General features: G+C 47.6%; 1 protein-coding gene across 1 annotated transcript; it reads right to left on the reverse strand.

Moving 5' to 3' along the window:
- Window positions 1-1,560: 1,560 nt before the first annotated feature.
- LOC112668322 (ral guanine nucleotide dissociation stimulator-like) lies at window positions 1,561-22,725 on the reverse strand. Its single transcript, XM_049097153.1, has 10 exons — window positions 22,658-22,725; window positions 19,955-20,012; window positions 10,556-10,595; window positions 9,738-9,822; window positions 9,302-9,410; window positions 8,798-8,914; window positions 7,064-7,257; window positions 6,416-6,472; window positions 5,506-5,699; window positions 1,561-5,273 (listed from the first exon to the last, which is right to left on the reverse strand). The coding sequence occupies exons 1-10, from the start codon at window positions 22,723-22,725 to the stop codon at window positions 4,906-4,908; spliced, it is 1,290 nt and encodes a 429-aa protein (XP_048953110.1). The 3' UTR covers window positions 1,561-4,905.
- Window positions 22,726-23,509: the final 784 nt, after the last annotated feature.

The following is a 23,509-nucleotide window of genomic DNA, read 5'->3' on the forward strand; positions in this document are numbered from 1 at the left end:
ACATGCAGAGAAGAGTCTCAGAAGCAAGAGACACACACAGATGCTTAAGTGCTTAAATACAGATTTACTGCAAACCAACACTGGAGAGGGGACTTCGTGGGTGGGCACTGGTCTCCGCGGACCTCAGCTGATGGAGCTCACTGGCCAATCTGTGGCAGCCGCGTCTGGAGAGAGAAAACACACAGGCTGCACCAGCTCCAGGGCCCAGGCCAGCAGCAATGGGCAGAGGACACCCACGAGGACGGCCTGCCATCGGCCGCATGGCCCAGTGCCCCAGCCCGCCACTCTGACGCTGGTGAGCCGCTGCCACGGCAGGCGGAGTGGGCCAAAACACAACACTGAAAACGACGTCAGAGAAGATGACGGACCATGGAGTCCATGGCTCCCCAGTCTCCCGAGTAGCTGGGGTACGGTGCATGCCCCACCTCGTCACACCAGGAGACCCCGACGAGACCATCGAGACCGGTTCTCACACACGTGCATGCCATGAGAGCCCTGGGACATGGGACAGGTGTGCAAATCCTGGGGACCCTGAGGATGGGTCTCAGCAGCTCCAGCAACAGGCTCCGGCCCAACTATGGGGGCAGATCTCTGGGCCCCCTTGGCGACGCTCCTCCCAGCCATCTGGTGTCTGCACCTCCTTCGACCGCACGAGAGCTACCCAATGCTTCCCAGGGGCTGCTTCGGACATATTCGGGCATCCCCACCCATTTCTGGCCACCTCGAGCCACAAACCTGCCCCCACACGACTGACGAGTCAGCTCCCACCTACTCAAGCCATTTGAAGGGGGCCATCGCCTAGAAAGGAGTCCTCCTCAGCCTCCAGGACAGCCACCAAGGGAAGGTCCCAGGAAACCTGCCAGCTGACAGCCCCACAGAGCAGCGGGCATGCGGCCTGCGGGCCTGGGGTGGCTCAGGCCCCACAGGCAGAGGAGAGGCAGGAGGAAAGGCCGTGGTTGTGTCTCCTGAGGGCACCCGGTCAGCTCCCCAACAAGGACCAGGCCCCACAGAGGACGTGGGAGGACAGTTCCTGCTGCGTCTGTGGCCTACTCGGGAAGGTGTCCCCACATCCAGCAGCGCCGACCAAGAGCCCCAGTCTGGTCTTCCCGACAGGGCCTTGCAGCTGGCAGACGCACACACACACCAAGCGAGAGCACAAGCGCGGGTGTGCAAGAGAGATGAAGCCGAGCCCCGCCCCCCCCCCCCCCCCGCCCTCCTCAGAAGCAGCCGGCCCAGAACCCGCTCCCCGGGCCCAGCACAAGGAAAGGAAGCAGAGCCCACGCAGTAGCAGCAGGAGGAGAGCGGGTGGCCGGTGTCCCGCTCCCCCCACGCTGCTCCCAACACTGTGGAGATGCAGGGCCAGGCACTGTGGGTTCACCCTTTTTTTTTAATTTATTTATGATAGTCACAGAGAGAGAGAGAGGCAGAGACACAAGCAGAGGGAGAAGCAGGCTCCATGCGCCAGGAGCCCGATGTGGGACTCGATCCCGGGTCTCCAGGGTTGCGCCCTGGACCAAAGGCAGGCGCCAAACTGCTGTGCCGCCCAGGGATCCCTCACCCTTTTTTTTTTAAGATTTTGTTTATTGGAGTTCAGTTTGCTGCCATGTACCATAACACCCAGTGCTCATCCCACCAAGTGCCCTCCTCAGTTCCAATCACCCAGTCACCCCAACCCCCCACCCACTTCCCCTTCCACTACCCCTTGTTCATTTCCCAGAGTTAGGTGTCTCTCATGTTTTGTCACCCTCACCGATATTTTCACTCATTTTCTCTCCTTTCTCTTTATTTCCTGTCACTAATTTTTATATTCCCCAAATGAATGAGACCATATGATGTTTGTCCTTCTCCCATTGACTTATTTCATTCAACATAATACCCTCTAGGTCCCTCCACGTCGAAGCAAATAGTGGGTATTTGTCATTTCTATTGGCTGAGTAATACTCCATTACATAGGTAGAACACATCTTCTTTATCCATTCATCTGTCGATGGGCACCGAGGCTCCTTCCACAGTGTGGCTATTGTGGACATTGCCGCTATAATGATCGGGGTGCAGGTGTCCTGGCGTTTCACTGCATCCGTATCTTTGGAGTAAATCCCCAGCAGTGGAATTGCTGGGTCGCAGGGCAGCTCTATTTTGAACTCTTTGAGGAAGCTCCACACAGTTTTCCAGAGTGGCTGCACCAGGTCACACTCCCACCCACAGTGCAGGAGGGTTCCCCTTTCTCCACATCGTCTCCAACATTTGTTGTTTCATGTCTTCTTAATGTTCACCATTCTCACTGGTGTGAGGTGGGATCTCATTGTGCTTTTGAGTTGTGTTTCCCTGATGGCCAGTGATGCGGAACATTGTCTCATGTGCGTGTTGGCCATGTCTATGTCTTCCTCTGTGACATTTCCGTTCAGGTCTTTTGCCCATTTCATGATTGGATTGTTGGTTTCTTTGCTGTAGAGTTGAATAAGTTCTTTAGAGATCTTGGACACTGGCCCTTTATCTGATGGGTCATTTACAAATATCTTCTCCCATTCTGTGGGTTGTCTTTTAGTTTTGTTGAGCGTTTCTTTTGCTGTGCAGAAGCTTCTCATCTTGATGAAGTCCCAGTGATTCATTTTGGCTCTTGTTTCCCTGGCCTTCATGGATGTATCTTGCAAGAAGTTGCTCTGGCCAAGTTCAAGAAGGGTGCTGCCTGTGTTCTCCTCTAGGATTTTGATGGCTTCCTGTCTCACATTTAGATCTTTCATCCACTTTGAGTTTCTCTTTGTGTACGGTGGTGTGAGAGAATGGTCCAGTTTCATTCCTCTGTGTGTGGCTGTCCAATGTTCCCAGCAGCATTTATTGAAGAGACTTTGTTCCAGTGGATGGTGTTTCCTGCTTTGTCGAATATTAGCTGACCATAGAGTTGAGGGTCCACTTCTGGATTCTCTGTTCTGTTCCATTGATCTCTGTGTCTGTTTTTGTGCCAGGACCACACTGTCTTGATGACCACAGCTTTGTAGTACAACTTGACATCCAGCATTGTGATGCCCCGGCTCTGGTTTTCTTTTTTAATATTCCCCTGGCTACTTGGGGTCTTTTCTGATTCCACACTAATCTTCAGATGATTTGTTCCAACTCTCTGAAGAAAGTCCATGGTATTTTGATAGGGATTGCGTTCAATGTGTAAATTGCCCTGGGTCACGTTGACATTTTCCCAATAAATGAATTCTTCAAATCCATGAGTATGGAATAGTTTTCCATCTCTTTGTGTCCTCCTCAATTTCTTTCAGACGTGTTCTGTAGTTTTTCGAGTAGGGATCCTTTACCTCTTTGGTTAGGTGTATTCCTAGGTATCTCATCCTTTTGGGTGCAATTGTCAATGGGAATGACTCCTTAATTACTCTTTCTTCAGTCTCATTGTTAGTGTATAGACATGCCACTGATTTCTGGGCATTGATTTGGTATCCTGCCACGCCGCTGAATTTCCTGTATGAGTTCTAGCAATCTTGGGGTGGAGTCTTTTGGGTTTTCTAGGTACAATATCATGTCATCTGCAATGAGGGAGAGTTTGACCTCTTCTTTGCCAATTTGAATGCCTATTATTTCTTTTTGCTGCCCAATTGATGAAGCTAGGACTTCTAGTACTATGTTGAGTAGCCATGGTGAGAGTGTACGTCCCTGTCGTATTCCTGATCTTAGTGGAAAGGCTCCCAGTGTTTCCCCATTGGGAATGATATTTGCTATGGGCTTTTCGTAGTTGGCTTTGAAGATGTTGAGGAATGTTCCGTCTATCACTACAGTCTCAAGAGTTTTGATCAGGAATGGATGCTGTATTTTGTCAAATGCTTTCTCTGCATCTATTGAGAGGATCATCTGGTTCTTGTTTCTTCTCTTGTTGATGTGATCCATCCCATTGACTGCTTTACGAGTGTTGAACCAGCCTTGCATCCTGGGGATAAATCCCACTTGGTCATGGCCAGTAATCTTCTTAATGTACTGTTGGATCCTGTTGGCTCATATCTTGTTGAGAATGTTTGCATCCATGTTCATCGGGGATATAGGTCTATAATTCTCCTTTTTGGTGGGGTCTTTGGTTTTGGAATTAAGGTGATGCTAGCCTCATAGAATGAGTTTCGAAGTATGAATGGACCTAAAGTACCACGATGTATAATTTAAAAGCAACAGAGTCAATTTTTACAAAGTTAACTTATCCTTTATTACAAATAAAATTTATGAAGCAATTATAGAGGTTTACAAAAAACACAAAATACAGAAACAGCACAATGAAAGGGGAGGGGAAGGCTTCAATTGTGCTGCAGCCATCACAAGCTGCTGCTCGGGGGCCAAGGCTGGTGGCTCCACTGAGGCAGGTGGCAGTCCGGCCCTTCGATGAACTCGAGAGCCGGCACCGGGACATGCTCCTCCTTCTGGGGTGGCCAAGAAGCAGGTGGCTCCTCCAGGTCGGGACAGTGAATCAAAGGTATGACCCCCAGGTACTTTGGCTTGACCTCAGCAGCTGGCATCTCAGCCCAGGCTTAGCTTTCAGCACCAGCAGCTGGGACCGGCTCGATCACCTCAGGCCCAGGAGCTTCAGCAGGCCCCACAGTCAGCCTCAGGGCGGGGCTCTTGCCACGATGGTTCAGGGTGTTGCTCGGGGTCCGAAGCCGGTTGCTCCCCTGAGTGAGGTGGCTGCTCCAGCACATCAATGACCTCGATAGCTGGTGGTGGGGCCCGTTCGGCTTCCAGGGCTCCCAAGGGTGCAGGTGGCTCTTCCAGGTCGGGACAGGGATTCAGAGATCTGACCACCACATACCTTGGCCTGAACACAGCAGCTGGCATCACGGTTTGGGCCAAGCCCTCAGCTCCAGCAGCTGGGACCAGCTCCATCACCTCAGACCCTGAAGGTGCAGCAGCCCCCACAGTCAGGGCTCAGGCGGGCTCTTGGGGTGGTTCAGGGTGTTGCTCGGGGTCTGAAGCCGGTTGCTCCACTGAGTGAGGCGGCTGCTCCGGCACATCGATGAGCTCGATAGCCGGTGGTGGGGCCCATTTGGCCTCCAGGTCTCCTAGGGTTGCAGGTAGCTCTTCCAGGTCAGGACAGTGATTCAGAGGTCCGACCACGTATCTTGGCTTGAACACAGCAGCTGGCATCATGGCTTGGGCCAAGCTCTCAGCTCCAGCAGCTGGGACCAGCTCCATCCCCTCAGACCCTAAAGGTGCAGCAGGCCCCACCGTCGGAGCTCGGGCGTGCTCCTGGGGTGGTTCAGGGTGTTGCTCAGGGTCCAAAGACAGAGTATCATCTCCAAGAAGACAAAGTATCATCACCAGGATGGACTTTCCACGTCCCTCTCAAATCAAGGACACTCTTCCCACCGCTCAATGTGTGTGAGTGCAAGAGCCCTGGGAGGTCTCCCCAGACTGCAGCCCGTGGGGATGGGGTGTGAGCCTACCCACTGCTCCGGCCCAGCAACACGGAGGCTTGATCTGTGTGACCCACCCTGTCCCCAACTCGGCCACCCCAGTCCTCCTCACCTCCACCCACAAACTCCGCTTGATGGAGATTTCTGAAACGCCAAAGGTAACACACGGCACGACAGTCGAGCACTGAGCCTGGCAAGTACTGCCCCGTGAAGTTCAGCAGCTTTGTCAGGGCAGGAAATTCTGGGGGATCGTGGAAGTCCTCCTCATAGTAGTCCAGCCAGATGGTCAGGAAGGAGGACATGGTGCTGGGGAGGGACAGGTGGGCAGAGGCGTCAGAAGACAGAGCTCCCTCACGCAGAGGTGTCCCGGGGAAGCCCTGCAGGAACCGGGGCCCTCGGCCTCCCATGCAGGGCTGTCGGAGGCCAGTGCTGCTCCTTGTCCACCTGTCACCTGGCGGTCCAGTCTGCCACAGCCCTGCTCGCTGAGGAGGGGCTGGCACAAAGCCTCTGTGCATGGGAGCCCATGACCAGCAGTGTGACCATCACTGTTTTTCCTGGGGAAACTTCCCTCCCGTGGGTCTGCCCTGCCTCACTCATGAGGGGCCCCCAAGGGGTGTCCTTCCACTGACTCTAATCTCCCACGGGGCGGGGGCCGTCTGGTCCGTGAGCCCTCACTGGCTCTCCTGAGCACCTGCCGTGCACCCGGGTCCAGGTGCCACCAGATTGGTGAGTGCGATGCTCCCCACACCCTCTGCTCTGGGTCCCAGGTGTGGGGCAGACAGAGGGTTGGGGGGATGGGCATGGAGGAGGTCACCCTTTGGTGTCCCAGTGCTCTCCCACAAAGCCGACATCCCACCCACGGCTCTCCTTTGCTCTTTTCCTGAAGGGGCCTTAGACCCTTACCCTGTCACAGGAATTGCAGACGTGTGGGGTGAAGGGTCGAGCAGCCCCTCCAACCCACAGCCCCCTCGCGGCCCTCCTGGAGAGGGAAGGCTCCCCTGCATGGTCCAGAGCTCACTCACATTTCCCACTGGTCCAGGATTCCTTCGTTCTTGCAGGAAGCTACGATGTATCGATATCTAGAGGAGGGCAGGGGGCATCACATGAATCGTCCTGTGGACCCGATCTCTCCTCATAGCTGCTGTCACCTCTGAACCCCAACTAGTCCAGAACCCTGGGGGGCCGTCAGCTCTGTGCCTGTGGCCACGGGCAGCTCCTGGAGAAGCACCTGCACCTGCTGGCACTTCCTGAATGCTTGAGGAATGAAAGGGCTCCGGCCAGGCCCATGGCTGATATCCGAGTGGGCCTGGGCGCCCAGGTGTCCCCAGGGACCCCTACTCCGAATGCCCCAGGATATAGACCCCAGATGGACTCAAAACTCCCTTTCAATGGCAAAACAGGCCAGCTCAAGACCCTGGTGACGGTGAGGAGGCGGCACAGGCTTTGTCATGGGGAGAGAAGACGACTGATGAGCACAAGCACAGCCCCTCTAGCCGACCTGCCACAGGCCAGGCACCGGGGGCTGCCCTACAGGACCCGACTAGGCCCTGTGTGACTCTCCTCCAGTCGGAGGAGCAGCCCAAGGGACCGGGAAGTTAAGCAACATTCCCCAAGACTCCCAACCAGTAGGTGGCCCATCCCACTGGGCTGTGGAGGGTCAGAGTGCTCACTTTGCAAACAGCAGGTCCAGCACCTCTTCAGGGGTGCCATATTCCACCAAATAGTTAAGGAATTCAAATATGGACAGGTTATCAAAGCGCAGCAAGGCGGGCACCAGTTCTTCTACCTGCTGCTCCAGCAGCTCCCTCCGGCTGGGGGTGGTTGGGCAGATCCGATTCTTCCTCAGGGCTGAGGCCCTTTCAGCCTGAGGTGGGACAGAGGGGATGTGCAGCCTGCACTGTAGCCTCCAGGAGACCTGGGAGTTGGAGCGCAGACCACAGCCCGAGCTCTCAGTGGCTGCAGGGGGCGGGGGGGGGGAAGGAGTGCCCACAGCAGGGACACGGGGCTTGACGCCTGCGGCTCAGTCACTTAGCATCTGACTCTCAGTTGTGGCTCAGGTCATGGTCTCAGCATCCTGAGATCCCACCCCTGGCAGGCTCTGCGCTTGGGGCAGAGTGTGCTTGAGGAGCCTGTGTCTCCCTCTTCTGCTTCCTGCTGTCTGTCTCTTAAACTGACAGACTATCCAATAAAGAAATAGTTTTAGAGGATAAATTTTCAAAAAAATTTGGATCAATACAAGGATCTCAAGTGGGAGGGGTCAGTATCCCAGGGCCGCTTGTCAGCTGAGTTTTGACAGCACCTCCCTGCATTAACGGCTTCACCCCTTGAATTTGACCACACGCCCCTCTCTCGAGGTGCCAACCCGGAGACCTTTCCTTGGGTGGGAGGGCCCAGGGTGTGAGGGCTGCAGGATGTTCAGCACCGCCCTGTGATTTGGCAACAGAAGGGAATCGCATCGAAGTCCTGCATCAGTGAAGGGCTCAGTGGCTGTGGGAACCAACTGGCCTTCTGACATGTTGTGCAGCACACGAGGCCCCTGTGCCCGACCCCGGGAGCGGGGGCAGGGATGCGCTCCTTCAAAACCTAACTGCAGAGCGATAGACATAGTACAGTGAGCCCCGTGTCCCTTTGGGGAAAAGTCTCCCAACTCACCAGGACCATGCTCAAGCCTTGGAGAAGGTGGGGAAGGACGTCAGGCCAATGGGGCCTCCTGGGAGCACCAGTTAGGAGAAAGCATAGCACAGTGCAAACTACTGGAGACCGCATGCGATGAGACATGGTGTGTCTCTTCTTAAAAAGTTTTTATGGGCAGCCCGGGTGGGTCAGTGGTTTAGCACTGCCTTCAGCCCAGGGCGTGATCCTGGGGACCCAGGATCCAGTCTGACATCAGGCTCCCTGCATGGAGCCTGCTTCTCCCTCTGCTTGTGTCTCTGCCTCTCTCTCTTTGTCTCTCGTGAATAAATAAATAAAATATTTAAAAGAAAGCATTATAAAAAAAGTTTTTATTATTTATTCATGAGAGACACACACACACAGGTGGGGGGGCAGACACACAGACAGAGGTAGAAGCAGTCCCCATTCAGAGAGCCCGAGGCAGAACTCGATCCTGGGTCTCCAGGATCAGGGCCTGGGCGGAAGGCAGGCGCTAAACCACTGGGCGACCAGGCATCCCCTGAAGGCTCTATTCTGATATTCCTACAAATCTGTGCACAGGGACTCTGCATCTGGCCCAGGCAGGGGCAGGGCCATGGGGGCAAGTTTGGGGAGGAGGGGAATCCAGACTCCTGTAGCAGCAGGAGTCTAGGGGGGAGCCGAGGGGAGCAGCAGGCTGGCTTCTGGGACCTGGGGCCCTTCCTGCTGCATCGGGGCCCTGGGTGTCGGGTGGCCCCAGCCCCTGCACTCACCTTGAACCCTTGCAGGTCTCCGTTAGCTGTGCTGGGCTCCTTCCTGATCACCACCGGGGTGTGGGGGATGTCCTCTTCCTCCCGCCTCCGCCGCCACCCCTTGTCCCATGTGGAGCTCTGTAAAGACCGTGTGCGGCAGCCAGGCAGGAGGCCTCAGCGCCCGGTGTGGCCGCCTCGGCTGGGCCGCACACCCAGCTGACTCCATTGCAGACACACCACAGCACAGTTGGCACACACCTCCCCCAAGGAGAGCAAAGGGATGCGGCTGCAGGGCCTTGGGTTAACTCCGGGTCATGTAAGAGGCACCTCAGGAATCCTGTTTCCACCCTGCCCACCGTGACATCAGGGTGACCCTGAAGGGGTCACCGGGGAACCTGCTGCCCTGCAAGGTCCTCCAGCCTGGATGCGACCTGCCCACACATCCCTGGTTCCCTGAAACTGAAGAGGAGGGGATGGGGCTGCCCAGGATGGCTGGCACAGGTGGCCTGGCCTGCTCTGTATTACCCTACAGCGCCTCCTGAAAAGCTCCCTGAGGTGTTGGGTTTGACGGTGGCACCAGCGTCTCCAGCATTCGAAGCAGCCGCATCCCTGGGGTTCCTGGTGTTGCTCAAAACTGGGAAAGCCATCAGGGAACATCTTTCAGTAGCAGAAGTCTCCTGAAAGTGAGCCTGAGGTGGGGCTGCACTAGAATGTGGGGGCCCGGGTACAGGGGTTCCAAGTTCTGTTGGCCTCTGTTGTGAAAGAAGTGACCTCACTGCCTGGGACCCCCTCCCTGAGTCCACTCCTGGAGGGAGCTTCAGGAGCAGCGCTCGGGGCTGCCAACGCCCCCCCCCCTCCCTGCAGGCAATGGCCTGTGTGCACACAGTGACACAACCGCACCCCTGTCTACAGGCCCCAGGGCAAGACTATGTGCAGCCAGGGCCCCAGCCTGGAAACACACCTGGGTTCAGACACAACTTTCCATTCTTCCCTGGTTTTCACCCCGGAGAAGCCGTTGTGCCTGTCGGGGATAGTCTGCCTCTTGCCTGTGGGATAGGGATTATCCTAGCAGGTGCTTCCTCCAGATGTCCCCACGCCACTGTGGCATCATATCTGTGACATTGGAGGTGGGTGTCACGTGCAGGCAATACCTCCCACCACATGTTCTTCCTTGGTGTGTACATGCGTCCAGGCCCACAAGGTCCCTGTGTGCACACACGTGGGCACCGTTACCCTCATTCTGGAGGCCCAGAAGATGACAGTCCCACCGGGGCAGGGATGGGCAATAGCTTCCCACAATCCTAGGCTCCTGAATCCAAGGCAAACCCTACAGTAGGTGTGGGAGTCTTGGCCTAGAAGGTGTGAGGCTGTCCTTATCCTGAAACCCTGCCTGTCAGTGTTACGGGCCATTCCGTCATTTCCACTGGGTGAGCTGTGGACAGCGGTGCACCCAGTGGGTCACCCTGACCTGGGCTCTTCCTCAGACTGGAACGTGCTGGAATGCCTCCTGTCTGGGCTGTCAATGCCCACCCCCACCCCATCACATCCCCATGACTGTAGCCAGTTCCATCCACACAACCTTTTCTCAGCCCCCTGACAAAGGGGAGGGGCAGCCTTGGCCCCCAACGGAGGACACAGAGCTGGCTTCATGCCCCCTTCTGCCTCCTTCCCAGGCTGTGATCCTGGCGAGGCAGTGGGTCTTCACCTCCTCCCCTCAGTGGCCCCCTGGAGCCCCAGCTGCTGCGTTTGTCAAAGCCCCACAGTTTGTCACAGCCTCACCTCCGGAGCTCAGGACCCAGGGAAGCACCAGGCTCTCTTTCTAGGGAGCAATTTGCTCTTTCCATTCCTGATATTTTTCCGTATTTTGTCCATCTTCCCCCCTGGAGCATGAGCTCCGAGAGGGAGGATCTGGTCTGTTTATCAGCTCGGGCACTATCTGTGCTCAGGGCTCAGCAGCTGAAGGAGAAGGTGGGAGGATCCATCCCACCACGGGCCAGCTCAGCGGTGGGAGCCTTATTGACTTGGGGCATTTTAAAATACTTGTGCTTTTCTTTTCTTTTTTTTTTTAAGGAAACTCTGTGCCCGATGTGGGACTCAAACTCAGGACCCCGAGATCAATAACCACACGCCCTTCAGACTGCTCCAGGCAGGCGTCCATTGGTCATTTAAAACTAGTAGACTGATAACTATTTCAGTTAATTTGGTGATCCACATTGCTGAATTACCAAGTGACTCCCCCAATGTCAGTACTGCGTCAGCACAGATTGCCCCACCTGACAGCACTGAGTGGCTGTTCAGATTGGAGACTGAACTCGTTCACGGGGTCTTTCAGGAGCCAGGGTGGCTCCTCCATGGGCCTCCTTCCTCCCTGGGAGGTCATGCACCTCTGCAGCCAGCAGCACAAGGGGAAGACAACAAACACAGGCATGAGGGAGGGGGTCTCCAGCCAGGTCTAGCAGGCCTGCATGTCCACCTTTATGCTCACTCTGTGTGTTATTTATTAGAAGTAGTATTCATTTTTAGGATTTTATTTATTTGTTTAAGAGAGAGAGAGCGAGAGAGAGCGAGCACGCATGATCAGTGGAGACAGGCAGAGGGAGAGGGAGAAGCAGGTGTCCTGCGAGCAGGGAGGCAGAAACCCAGGAATTCTGAATCATATCCCACAAAACAGAGAAAACACATCACCAGATCTGCTCCACAAAACAAACAAAAGGCATCTCCTCAAGCTGAATGAAAATTTTCTACTTGAAGTACAGACTGTATGAGTGAAACGAGAGCAAGATTTGTGTGTGTGTGTGTGTGAGAGAGAGAGTGAGTGTATATGTAAAGTAAATCTTTTTTATATCAATGCTGTTTTGTATAAACTAAAGAAAGCAATGTCTCAGAGAATCTGCAATAACCAAATTGAAAGCTTCTTGAAAATATGTAACTGCTATTAATTAGCTTCATCTGTTTTGGATTTCAAACCATTAGCATTTGGCAAAGGAATAAAACAACATAGAAACTAGGATCTCCTATATGAGTAAAGAGTTCAGTGCAGAATTTTGAGGGTGAGTGTTTGCTGCTTCACCATTATGATCAAACGGAAACTTCATTCCTTCAGATAAAAAGGGCAATGTTACCCCAGCAATGTTACAGACAGCAACTTTCTTCAACCTATAGGAGGTAGGTTCTTCCTATTTTGGATGAAAGTTTAGCAAAACTTTCCAGAGTTACCCACTGAAGAAGCACAGCCTGACACATTTCTTTCATCTGGACACCGCAGAAGGCTGAAGTATTTACAGCAGATGGTATTCAGTGTAATGTTATCATACCATGGATTATCAAAATATCTCCTTTCATCACCTTTTGTTTGGAGTTCTTTTTTTTAAAAGATTTATTTGTTTATTTATTTATGAGAGAGAGAGAGAGAGAGAGAGAGGGGCAGAGAAACAGGAGGAGGGAGAAGCAGGCTCCATGCCGGGAGCCTGACGTGGGACTCGATCCCAGGACTCCAGGATCACGCCCTGGGCCAAAGGCAGGCACTAAACTGCTGAGCCACCCAGGGATCCCCTTGTTTGGAGTTCTATCTGGAGTTTTATGTATTTGAAAAATCCAGGATGAATCCTCAGTTGTAGAAGAAAAATAGACTGTGCTCTAAGCTTATATGTGAAAATGCTCCGAGAAGGTTGGTTTGCTCTGACAAAATTCATAGAAGAGCAGTATAACCAGAACAATTCTGAGGTCTCAGGCTGCAGGACTTGAGAGGGGTCGTCACTGGGGAAAGGCAATGTTGATGTGCTGTGTGGTGCCAGAGGAGATAGCATGTGTGAGGGGGCTGGCAACAGGGCCTTTCTGAAAGAACACAGTGGTCATCAATTTCAGGTAAGGGCTCATATATGCCAGGCTCTGTGCTGCTTCATCTTTCTGACCTTTTCATCCTCATAACAACTCTATGAGATATGTCATGTTATCCACATTTTACAGATAAGAATATAGGGCCTTCGAGAATTGAAGTAAATGACCCAAGGTCACCAAGTGAGTGACAGGAACAGATGTCTTCTTGGGGCTATGCCCCACCATGGTCCACACTCAGTATCTACCCCATATGTCTGTTGACTGACTGGAATCTCAGAGGTCTTAACATCTCACATGTGTAAATGATTGGTTGATACGACCCCTCATCATCCACCAACCTCACAGATAAATCTAGATATTGTGTATATGTGTGTGTGTGTATTAATATTTATATTTATATTTATATATATTTCAAATTTCAGCTTTGCTGGTAGTACCTTACTGGGAACCTCTTGGAATACTAAATGGCTTGAATTATTTGTGTGAGAAAGGATCTTCCTACTATAGCAGGAGGATTCCAAAATGAAAAAAAAAAAGGCATGAAAGATCACCAAATACGTCTGATTTACAGATTCGGTCCCTATACTGTAATCTTCTCTTTGTTCCTGTTCTTTGCTTACAATAATCATCACTGCATTTTGACTGCACTTCAAGTAGGCTGCTTCTTCAGCCTCTGACTTCTCTGATTACTGGCTCTTGATCTTTTGCTTTTTTTAATTTATGTGCATTAGTCTTTATCCCTTTAAAATCCACCCCAAAATCTGCTAAGCATATACATCTGGAATTTCAAATCTCACCCTGCCCCCCTTCACACATGGACATTTCTTCCTTTCCCTCTTAACCTCATTCATCATACATTTTCTGTTTATAGCTCTGGGACACCTTGACTCTGACACACAAATCAGCTTTTTCCTGAGCTCTTACTAGAACTGTGTTTCTCATTTACTCTTGGGCAGTATCCATCCTTATCGACTGAAGTTAGGAGTTGAATTATCACCAAAATAAAAGAAAAAGAAAGAAGAGATTTTTGTTATTACAGCAGAAATTATTTTTTAATCCACAACAGATGATTTATATTCATCAAAAATTTGTGCTGCTTTCAGCAAACAAGCTTACATATGAAGTCATCAGTTCTGTAAAAGGTGAGGAAGAAAACAACTAATTCAAAGAGAGCATTTTTCCCTCCTTTTTGGTATGCAATGTCAAAAACTTGAACAATTCGTATCAAATCAATTCAGTGGTAGAATGTGGTGTATTACATGAGCATGACTTGTAGTCAGGAGACTTTGGGTCTACTCCCACGATTTATTAGAGTAGCTGTGTGACCTTGGGATAAATTGCTTAAAACTATAATCTGAGTCATTTGTCTGTAAATTTAAGATGTTATTTAACTATGTGACCTTTAAAATTATGGACCTTCTGTGGAGAGTGAAACTTCCCTTAAGCCAGAGTCTTTAAAGGGGAGGCTAGAGTGCTCCCAGATCAATTTCCTCCCGGCCCTAGATCTATAAAGAAACAAATTCAAATCCCCAGTTGAAGCCTTCAGATTTGTTAAAATTAAATACATTCAAATATAATAAGAAATTAACATGAATACTAATGAATGAAAGTCAGGGGAAAACAAGAACAACACATTGAGGTTCTTGGGAATTTATAGATATTGAAATCATCAAATAGTATAAAATAATTATGGGTCAAGTGTTTTAAGAAATTAAAGATTCTCAAAAAAAAGAAATTAAAGATGGAATAATAAATGAAAAAGGGTCAAAATGCAAATCTAATAAAAATACCAGGCACATTTGAAAAAAAAACATTTATAAATAACAGATAATTATTAAAACTAATAGCTTAGTGGATGTGTTAAACAGCGGAATATATGCAGCTGAAGATGGAGTTAAATCTGAAAGAAATAGTCAGGCTGTACTACATAGAGACAAGGCAGTAAATACAGAAGAGACATTAAGCTATATGGAGGGCATAATGAGTAATATATATAATTTGAGTTCCAGAAAGGGGAGATAGAAAAAAGGCAATATTTGAACATAGAAGGGCTAAGATCTTCCCCAGACTGACAAAAGGACATGAATCCACAAATAGAGGAAACAAGAGTCCAAATAGATAAAAGGAAAGTCACACCCAGATGTATGATAGTAAAACCAAAGAATAGCAAAGACAAAGAGCAGATCTTAAAAGTAGGCAGAGGGGAAAAAAGTAAATAATAAGGAGGGCAAGTAGGTATCAGTTTCTCAGTAGCAACAATGGAAACCAGAACACAGTGGAATATCTTCAGCGTTCTGAAGAGAAAATGACGGTCAAGCTAGATTCATGGATTTAACAAAACTATTTTTCAAGGACAAAGGCAGTAAAGACACTTTCAGATAAAGATAGATTGCATTTGCAACCAAGAAACCTTATTAAAGGTATTTTTAAAGAATGTTCTTTTTGACGCCTGGGTGACACAGTCAGGTAAGTACCTGACACTTGGTTTTGGCTGGGATCATGATCTCAGGGTCTGGAGATCAGCTCCACGCTCAGCATGGGGTCTGCTTAAGGCTCTCTTTCCATATCCTTCTGCCCTTCCCCCCGCTCTCTCTCAAATAATAAATCTTTAAAAAAAAAGAATGTACCTTAAAAAGAAAAATGGTTCTAGAAACAAGTTTTCAGGATAATACCCTTGGAAGAAAAAAAAAATACCCTTGGAAGAAAACATAGGGGTAAGTTTCCATGATCGTGGATTTGGGGATGGTTTCTAAGATACAACACAAAGAGCACAAGCAACAAACAAACAAACAAACAAAAAATACTGAACTTCAAAATTGAAGATTTTTGTGCTTCAAAGGACGTGATCAAAAACTGAAAGAACCCCCCCCCCAAAAAAAGGGAAAGAACCTACAGAATGGAAGCTATTATTTGTAAATCATATAAATCTTGTGTCTAGTATTCAGAATTTAGAAATTATACAACTGAACAATGAAAAGACAACCCAGTTAAAAAATGGAGACAAAGAATTGAATAGACATTTTCCAAAGAAGATACACAAATGGCCAACAAACACATGAAAAGATGTTCAACATCATTAGTCATTAGAGAAATGCAGATCAAAACTGCAGTGAGATGCCCACTTCATGCTTAGTGGGATGGCTATAATTTTTTTTAATAGAAAAAAAACAAGTGTTGGGTAGAAGGTAGAGAAATTAGAACCCTTGCACGTTGCTTGTGAGAATTTTAAATGGTGCAGCTTCTATGGAAAAAATGTTGGTGGTTCCTTCAAAAGTTAAACATAGCATTGCCATATGAAACAGCAAATTCACTTCTAGTTATATCCCCCCCTAAATTGAAAACAAGTATTCAAACAGATACTTGTACACAAATGCTCATAGTGATACTATTCACAATAACCACATTATGCTGAGTGAAAGAAGCCAGGCACAGAAGGTCACATATTGTATGATTCCATTCGAAATATCCAGAATAGGCAGATCCAAAGAGACAGAAGATTACTGGTTGTCATTGGCTTGGGAGAGGAAGGAATGCAAAGTGACTGCTTAATTGGCATGGAGTTTCCTTTTGGGATAATAAAAATGTTCTGGAACCAGATAGAAGTGATGGTTGCACAACATCATGTATGTACTGTCACCAAATTATATGCATTTAAATGGCTAACATTGTGAATTTTAGGTTATGAATTTTGCCACAATACAAAAAAGTCAAAGGGAGCCTTGTGGCTCAGCCATTTAAGCATCCAGCTCTGGATTTCAGATCAGGTCATGATCTCAGAGTTGTGGGATCAAGCCCTGCATCAGGCTCCACATGGGGCATGGAGCATACTTAAGATTCTCTCTCTCTTCCTCTCCCGCTGCCCCTGCCCCCTATGCTGCCTACATTCATACACAAACACACTCTCTCTCCCCCTTCTCTAAGAAAGAAAAAAAATTTTTTCACAGATGCATAGAAATTAGCAAACATGTAGGTAAATCCAGACATTGTACAATATAAGTGATAATGATAATAATGTCTCATTTGTGTGGTTCTAAAAATGAGCATTAAAGTAGTAGACAACAACAAACATGTGAGTTGAGAAAAAAGTAATCAGAGCATTAAAGTTCTCACAAGACCTTATGAGAGTCATTCACTCTCAAGTGCTTTTGACTGTGATTGACAGTAATGAATGTTTTATAGTCACCCAGTGTACACACATATGTATATGACTGAAACAAAAATTTCTCAAAATAGTCCTTCCCTAACTATATATGTTGTACACTATTTTCTAATCTAGTTAATTTCATTTTTAAAAATGCTAATTGTCTCCCCTTAAGTTGACTCCATCAACCACTAATGGATTGTAACATGCTACTTTAAAACATAACAAAACAAACTGGTATCAAGAGTATGATGGCACCCAAGTAAAGATGTGGGTGAGAAAAAAAATTAAAAAGTCTTGAGTTGTTCACTATCTACTCTGATACTGGGTCAGGAAGCATATGCAAGTGGTGAATTGGCTGTATTTTCCACAATCTTTTGAAGATGTCATCATGTTCCAATATGGTAATCTCCATGGGGCGAAAGTATATTTCTACTAATTCACTGGAAACATTTTAAACAATTCTGAGTTTGTATAACATTCTGTAAATTGTCAAGATAAAGTTCTCTGGAGTATTCAATATGGATGCAAGTAATAGAATTTTTTAAAGATTTTATTTATTCATTCATGAGAGGCAGAGAGAGAGAGAGAGAGAGGCAGAGACACAGGCAGAGGGAGAAGCAGGCTCCATGCAGGGATCCCAACGTGGGACTAGATCCCAGGTCTCCAGGATCACGCCCTGGGCCGAAGGTGGTGCTAAACTGCTGAGCCACCCGGGGCTGCCCAAGAATCTCATATTCATCTCAAATTCATATATGCAAGCAGAATGGTCCATCTCAATTTGAAAAAATCAGAAAAGCTGAATTATGGTCTTACACTTCTTATCCTCTTGTTATTTTGGATAAGTGACTTCATTTGCCCTGGTTTTCTCATCTGCAAAATTAAAGGGAACTTTTAAGTTTTTCCTAAAAGGAAATCTGTGATTCACTCTAACAAGTCTATACAAAACCTTGAGTGCTCTCTCTCTCTCTCTCTCTCTCTCTCTCTCTCACACACACACACACACACACACACACACACAACTGTATTGCATTAAGATGAAGGAAATTTGGGGCGGCCCTGGGTGGCTCAGCGGTTTAGCACCACCTTCGGCCCAGGGCCTGATCCTGGAGACCCAGGAAAGAGTCCCACGTCCGGCTCCCTGCATGGAGCCTGCTTCTCCCTTTGCCTGTGTCTCTGCCTCTCTCTCTCTCATGAATAAACAAAATCTTTAAAAAGAAAAGATGAAGGAAATTTAACATCGACCCTTATGAAACGTTCTCAACATTGGCATTAATCTATTTTAAAGTAGGAAGTGACTTTCATCACTGATGATTTATTGGGCATACTATATATTTTCAGACATGATTTTTTATTTATAAGACATTTGTGACTTTTTTAAAATTAGATTTTTGTTACTGCAACTTCAGAAGCTTTACCAGGTTAAGAAAGGGGATTATGCTGGTCTGAGCCTGTACCAGTAAATATGTCCATATTCCATGGTAGCTAAATGGCTCCTGTTTAAATTCTTGTTCCAACTGCTGCAAAGTACCTTAAGGAACAATGTTTGGTAAGGTATGTTTACACAAGAGATACAAATGTCTGTTTTTCCACCATAGCTTTTTGTTCATGTTAGCTTATCATTGAAACTGTCCATGCTCTCAAGTGATGTGTGACTAAGAGATTTGTTATCTTTAGTCCGCTGCTGTCTGGAAGATTTGTACTAGATGAAAGAGTAGAAAAGACACTCTCCACTTCAGCCATTCTGCATTATTTTCAGGTGCCTAATAGCCTTTTGATGATCTTGCTTACTGGGTTTTTAACGTTGTGTGCATGCCTATGTGTGTGTAGAAAATTTCAAACGTAAACAGAGTAGTGTAATGAGCCCCACTTACTCATCACTCAACTTCAACTATGAATATCCTACCATTCTTGTTTTATTTATACCACCCACTCCCCAGCCCCTCTGTTTGATTATTATTATTTTTTAGAGTTTTTATGGTAAAATTTACATACACTGAAATGCACAAATAATTGAACTGTTTTGACAACTAGATACACCTGTGTAACCTGTGCCCTTACCAGAGTTCCATCTCTTGAAAGAATCTTCCTCTGTCCCCAGGTAATTCCTCAAGTCCCCCAAAAGCATCCAGTGGTTTTTCTCACCTTAGGTGAGTTTTGCTTATTCTAGAACTTCATATAAGTGGAAGCATACAGTATTTCTAAACCCTTTTGTGTCTGGCTTCTTTTCTCTTGTGAGATTCAGTCATTTCATTGCAGGGATCAGTACACTAATGCATCCTTTTTATTACTGAGTGGTAAAATAATACCACAGCTTGTTTGCCCATCCTCATGTTGATGGACATTTGGGTTGTTTACAGTTTGGGGCTATTTTGAGTAAAACTGCTATGAGCATTCTTTATATCCTTTTGTGAAGGATATATTCCCACTTATCTTGGACAGTGACCTAGATCTACAGCTGCTGGACTATAAGGTAGGTATATGTTTAACTTTATAAGAGGCTACCCCACCCTGTACCACACTTTTACACTCCCATCAGCAGTATATATGAGTTCTAATTGCTCTGACTCCTCATCAGCACTTGGGATTTGTCAGTCTTAAATTTTAGCTACTCAGGCAGCCGGGTGGCTCAGTGGTTTAGCACCGCCTTCAGCCCAGGGTCGAGTCCCACTTCGGGCTCCCTGCATGGAGCCTGCTTCTCCCTCTACCTGTGTCTCTGCCTCTCTCTCTCTCTCTCTCTCTCTCTCACTCATGAATAAACAAAATCTAAAAAAGAATTTTTAGCTACTCTAGTGGATGTAAAGTAGTATCTCAATTTAGTGTTAATTTGCATTTCTGTAATGACTAAAGATATTGAGCGTGTTTTCATGAGCTTATCCCTTTGGCCTAATGTATTTTTCACACGTGGTTCCCTTGTCCACAACACTTACTATCTACCACCCTTTTCTAGTTAGCTACTTACACCTTATCTAGTCCTCACCTTATTGAAAGGAATCCTTCCTCCCAAAAAGTTAGGAGTTGAGGAAATCAGCCTGAAAGCTCTATGAGAAACAGTTTTCCAGAATCAGCATCAGCCACTGTCTTTTCGCAGTGCCCTTGAACCTTAAGGCAGGGAAAACTTTTCCTTTACCCTCCTCCAATTCCCACTTTTGGAAATACAAACAGCCCAAGTCGTAGTTGCTCATTCATTTTGATGTTACCGGGTACAGAAGCTCGTAGGGCTGGGACTCCTGTGGAGACAGGGGCATACCATAAAATCTAAAAGGGAGTACCACGTGGAAATTTTATTGAAGAACAGTAAGCACCTCAGCTTCAGTATTTCCCTTTGAAGGGATAATCCTGTGGCTTTCAAGCCTGTAGAGAAATAGGGTGATTACAGTGTACAGCATGAGAAAGAAATACTTCTGGACACCTGGGTGGCTCCGTGGTTGAGCTTCTGCCTTTGGCTCAGGTGGTGGTCCTGGGATCGAGTCCCACAGCGGGCTCTCTGAAGAGAGTCTGCTTCTCCTCTGCCTATGTTTCTATGTCTCTCATGAATAAATAAATAAAACATGAACATATAAACATAAACATAATAAAACAATAAAATGTAAACAGCCTAATAATATATAGAAGTATATAATTTCTTCGGAATATAGACTCTTAAGTTACCATTGACTAGAAAAGCATCGCATTCTCTTGCTGTGCTCTGTAAAGCTTCTTCCTTGACCTGCTCCCAATATCTGCTGAGAAGATAAGCAAAAAATGTTCTCAGGCTTCCCTTAGTCTGACCTCCAGGGATTGCCTGGGGGTCAAGGAGGATCCTGTGTGGGAAGAGAGTAGGACTGCTATCAGAAGGGTTACAATTGATGCTTCTCCTATCTTTCCACCCTCGGTTGCTGGCCTTTTGGTTTCCTCCCATTAAAAAGAAGCTTTATTAGTGTGTTTATAAACAGTTATGCCTCTGAGTAGGTGATTTTGGCACACCATGTATATCCCCTTGTCACTCAACATCCCTATGCATGCTGATAAGCTTTCTGCTGCCAATACCTGCATCCCTTAGCTCTCCCCACAGGAGCATTCTTGGTGCCCGGTGGGCTGGAAGTGCCAGGGAGCTGACATCCCTGGGAACAGCCTCAAACTCATGACAGATGGGAGCTAGTGGCTAAGCCCTCCATCTTTCTTATCCTTTGGGTGAGACAACTCTCGGGTCTGCTCTACACCACTTCCCAGAGTAGCACAGTGGAAATGAGCCCAAGTTCCCCACAGCTATAACATACTCATAAATTCATCTACTGGCTTCCTTCCCTTCCCTGGCTCACTGTCCCCTCCTCCGCCAATGTTTCCTGAGATAGTCTTCCAAATAAACTCCTAGCCTTGGTCCTAGTCTCAGGGCCTGTTCTGGAGAAACCCAATGTAGGCTAGCTTAATAATACCAAGCAAACTCACTAATAAAATATTGGTATAAACATATTGTTAGTAAATCTTCTAATACTTTAAATGGTTCAGATCCAGCGTGGCTAAAGACCTAGCATTCATTTCGTTAAATTTACCTAGCATTATCCCCAAAATGTTATTGTTTCAGAATGCTTCTGAGGTAAAGATCTAGTTTAAGGAGTAATCTCAAAACCAGGGATGTGTGTCTCACATATTTGAGTTTAGATGAAGAGTCAGCGACTTGATTTTTCAAAGCCAATTGGTATAATGTATACTATTGTTTCCCAGCATACTAAGATACTTCTGTGTATAATAAAAGATATCCTCAACATGTTTATATTTTGGTTTTACTCTCTTTAGCCCATTGTTTGGAAACAAAAATGGGAAGGAAGTGTAATTTTGCTGAAGAAAGAGCGCTGATGCTGGTGTATAGGTGTGCATGTATATGGACCCAGGAGTCCTCAGCGTCCCTTGCCCTCCACATACCCACCTAAAATATTTTGGCAAGCTTGGGTTTACGGATGTGTCATGAGTTAAGTTCAGTGAATAACTCCACGTAACATTTTATAGGTCAAGAAAACACAAGAGAAGCACAAATTTGAAACTGTGTCAGGGATTCATGGCACAAGGTATTAGATAGTTTCTGTCACCAAATATGCTTTGCTTCATTATCCATTAAATATTTCATCTTAAATACCAGTTCCAAATCCATAAATTCAGACCTGAGCTTAGTGCCATATGCCCTTCTCAAAATAATTAGCTTCCAGATGCTTTAATATTAATTTCACTGATGCCTTTAGAGAAATTCTTGATGTCTGTTTTTGTGCCAGTACCACACCGTCTTGATGGTCACAGCTTTGTGGCACACCCTGAAACCCGGCATTGTGCTGCCTCCTCCCGCCCCCCCTCCCCCGCAGTGGGTATCTTGGCTACTATTCCCGTGGCCATTCGGGGTCTTTCTGATTCCACACAAGTCTTCAGATGATTTGTTCCAGCTCTCTGAAGAGAGTCCGTGGTATTTCTGAGAGGGATTGCACTAGTTGTGTAAATTGCCCTGGATCACGTTGACATTTTCCCCAATATAAATTCTTCCAACCCAGGAGCATGGAACCTTTTTCCATCTCTTTGTGTCTTTCTCAGTTTCTTTCAGACATGTTCTGCAATGTTTCAGGTAGAGATCCTTTACCCCTTTGGTTAGGTTTCTTCCTAGGTAGCTCATGCTTTTTTTTGGGTGCTGCGGTTGTATAAATGGGATTGACCCCTTCCTCGATGTCCCTTTCCTCGGTCTCATTGTTTGCGTACAGAAAGGCCACTGGTTTCTGGGCCCCGAGTTTGTATCCCGCCACACTGCCAAACTTGCTGTAGGAGTTCCAGCCGTCTTGGGGTGGAGTCTTTTGGGTTTTCTAGGTACGGTATCATGTCATCGGCGAAGAGGGAGTTTAACTTCTTCTTTGATGATTTGAATGCCTTTTATTTCTTTTCATTGCCTGATTGCTGAGGCCATGACATCTCGTACTCTGTTGAGAATAGCAGCGGTGAGAGTGGACATCCCCATCTCGTGCCTGGTCTTCAGGGAAAGGCTCCCAGTGTTTCTCCATTGGGAATGAGAATTTGCTGCGGGCTTTTCGTAGATGGCTTTGAAGATGCTGAGGGACGTTCCCTCTATCCCGGTACTCTGAAGCGTTTGGATCTGGCATGGATGCCATATTTTGTCAAATGCTTCTTCCTCTGCGTCTCTTGAGAGGATCATCTGGTTCTTGTTTTCTCTCTTGCAGATCTGATGAAGCACCTTGAGTGCTCTCCGAGTACTGAAGCAGCCTTGCACCCCAGGGATAAAGCCTACCGGGTCATGGTGAGTAACTTGTTAATAATGTCCTGTTGGATCCCGTTGGCTCGTAGCTTGTGGAGAAGGTGTGCATCCGTGTTCATCAGGGACATCGGTCCAGAATTCTCCCTTTTGGTGGGTGGGGTCTTGGGTTTTGGAGTTAAGGTGACACTGGCCTCCAAGAACGAGTTTGGAAGTATTCCATCTCTTTCTATCTTTCGGAGCAGCTTTAGTAGCACAGGTATGCTTTCTTCTTGAAGCGTTGGATAGAATTCCCCTGGGAAGGCATCTGGCCCCAGACTTTTGTGTCTCGGGAGGTTTGTGTGTTTGTTTCTAGGTGTATTTCTTATTGGGGTTCATTTTGCCAACATAGAGCATAACCCCCCAGGGCTCATCCCATCAAATGTCCCCCTCCGTGCCCATCACCCAGTCACCCCCAGCCCCCCGCCCTCCTCCCTTTCTTGCATCCCTTGTTCGTTTCCCAGGGTTAGGACTCTCTCATGTTCGGTCTCCC

Source organism: Canis lupus, chromosome 19 (assembly GCF_003254725.2).
Source record: "Canis lupus dingo isolate Sandy chromosome 19, ASM325472v2, whole genome shotgun sequence".
Classification (NCBI taxonomy): domain Eukaryota; kingdom Metazoa; phylum Chordata; class Mammalia; order Carnivora; family Canidae; genus Canis; species Canis lupus.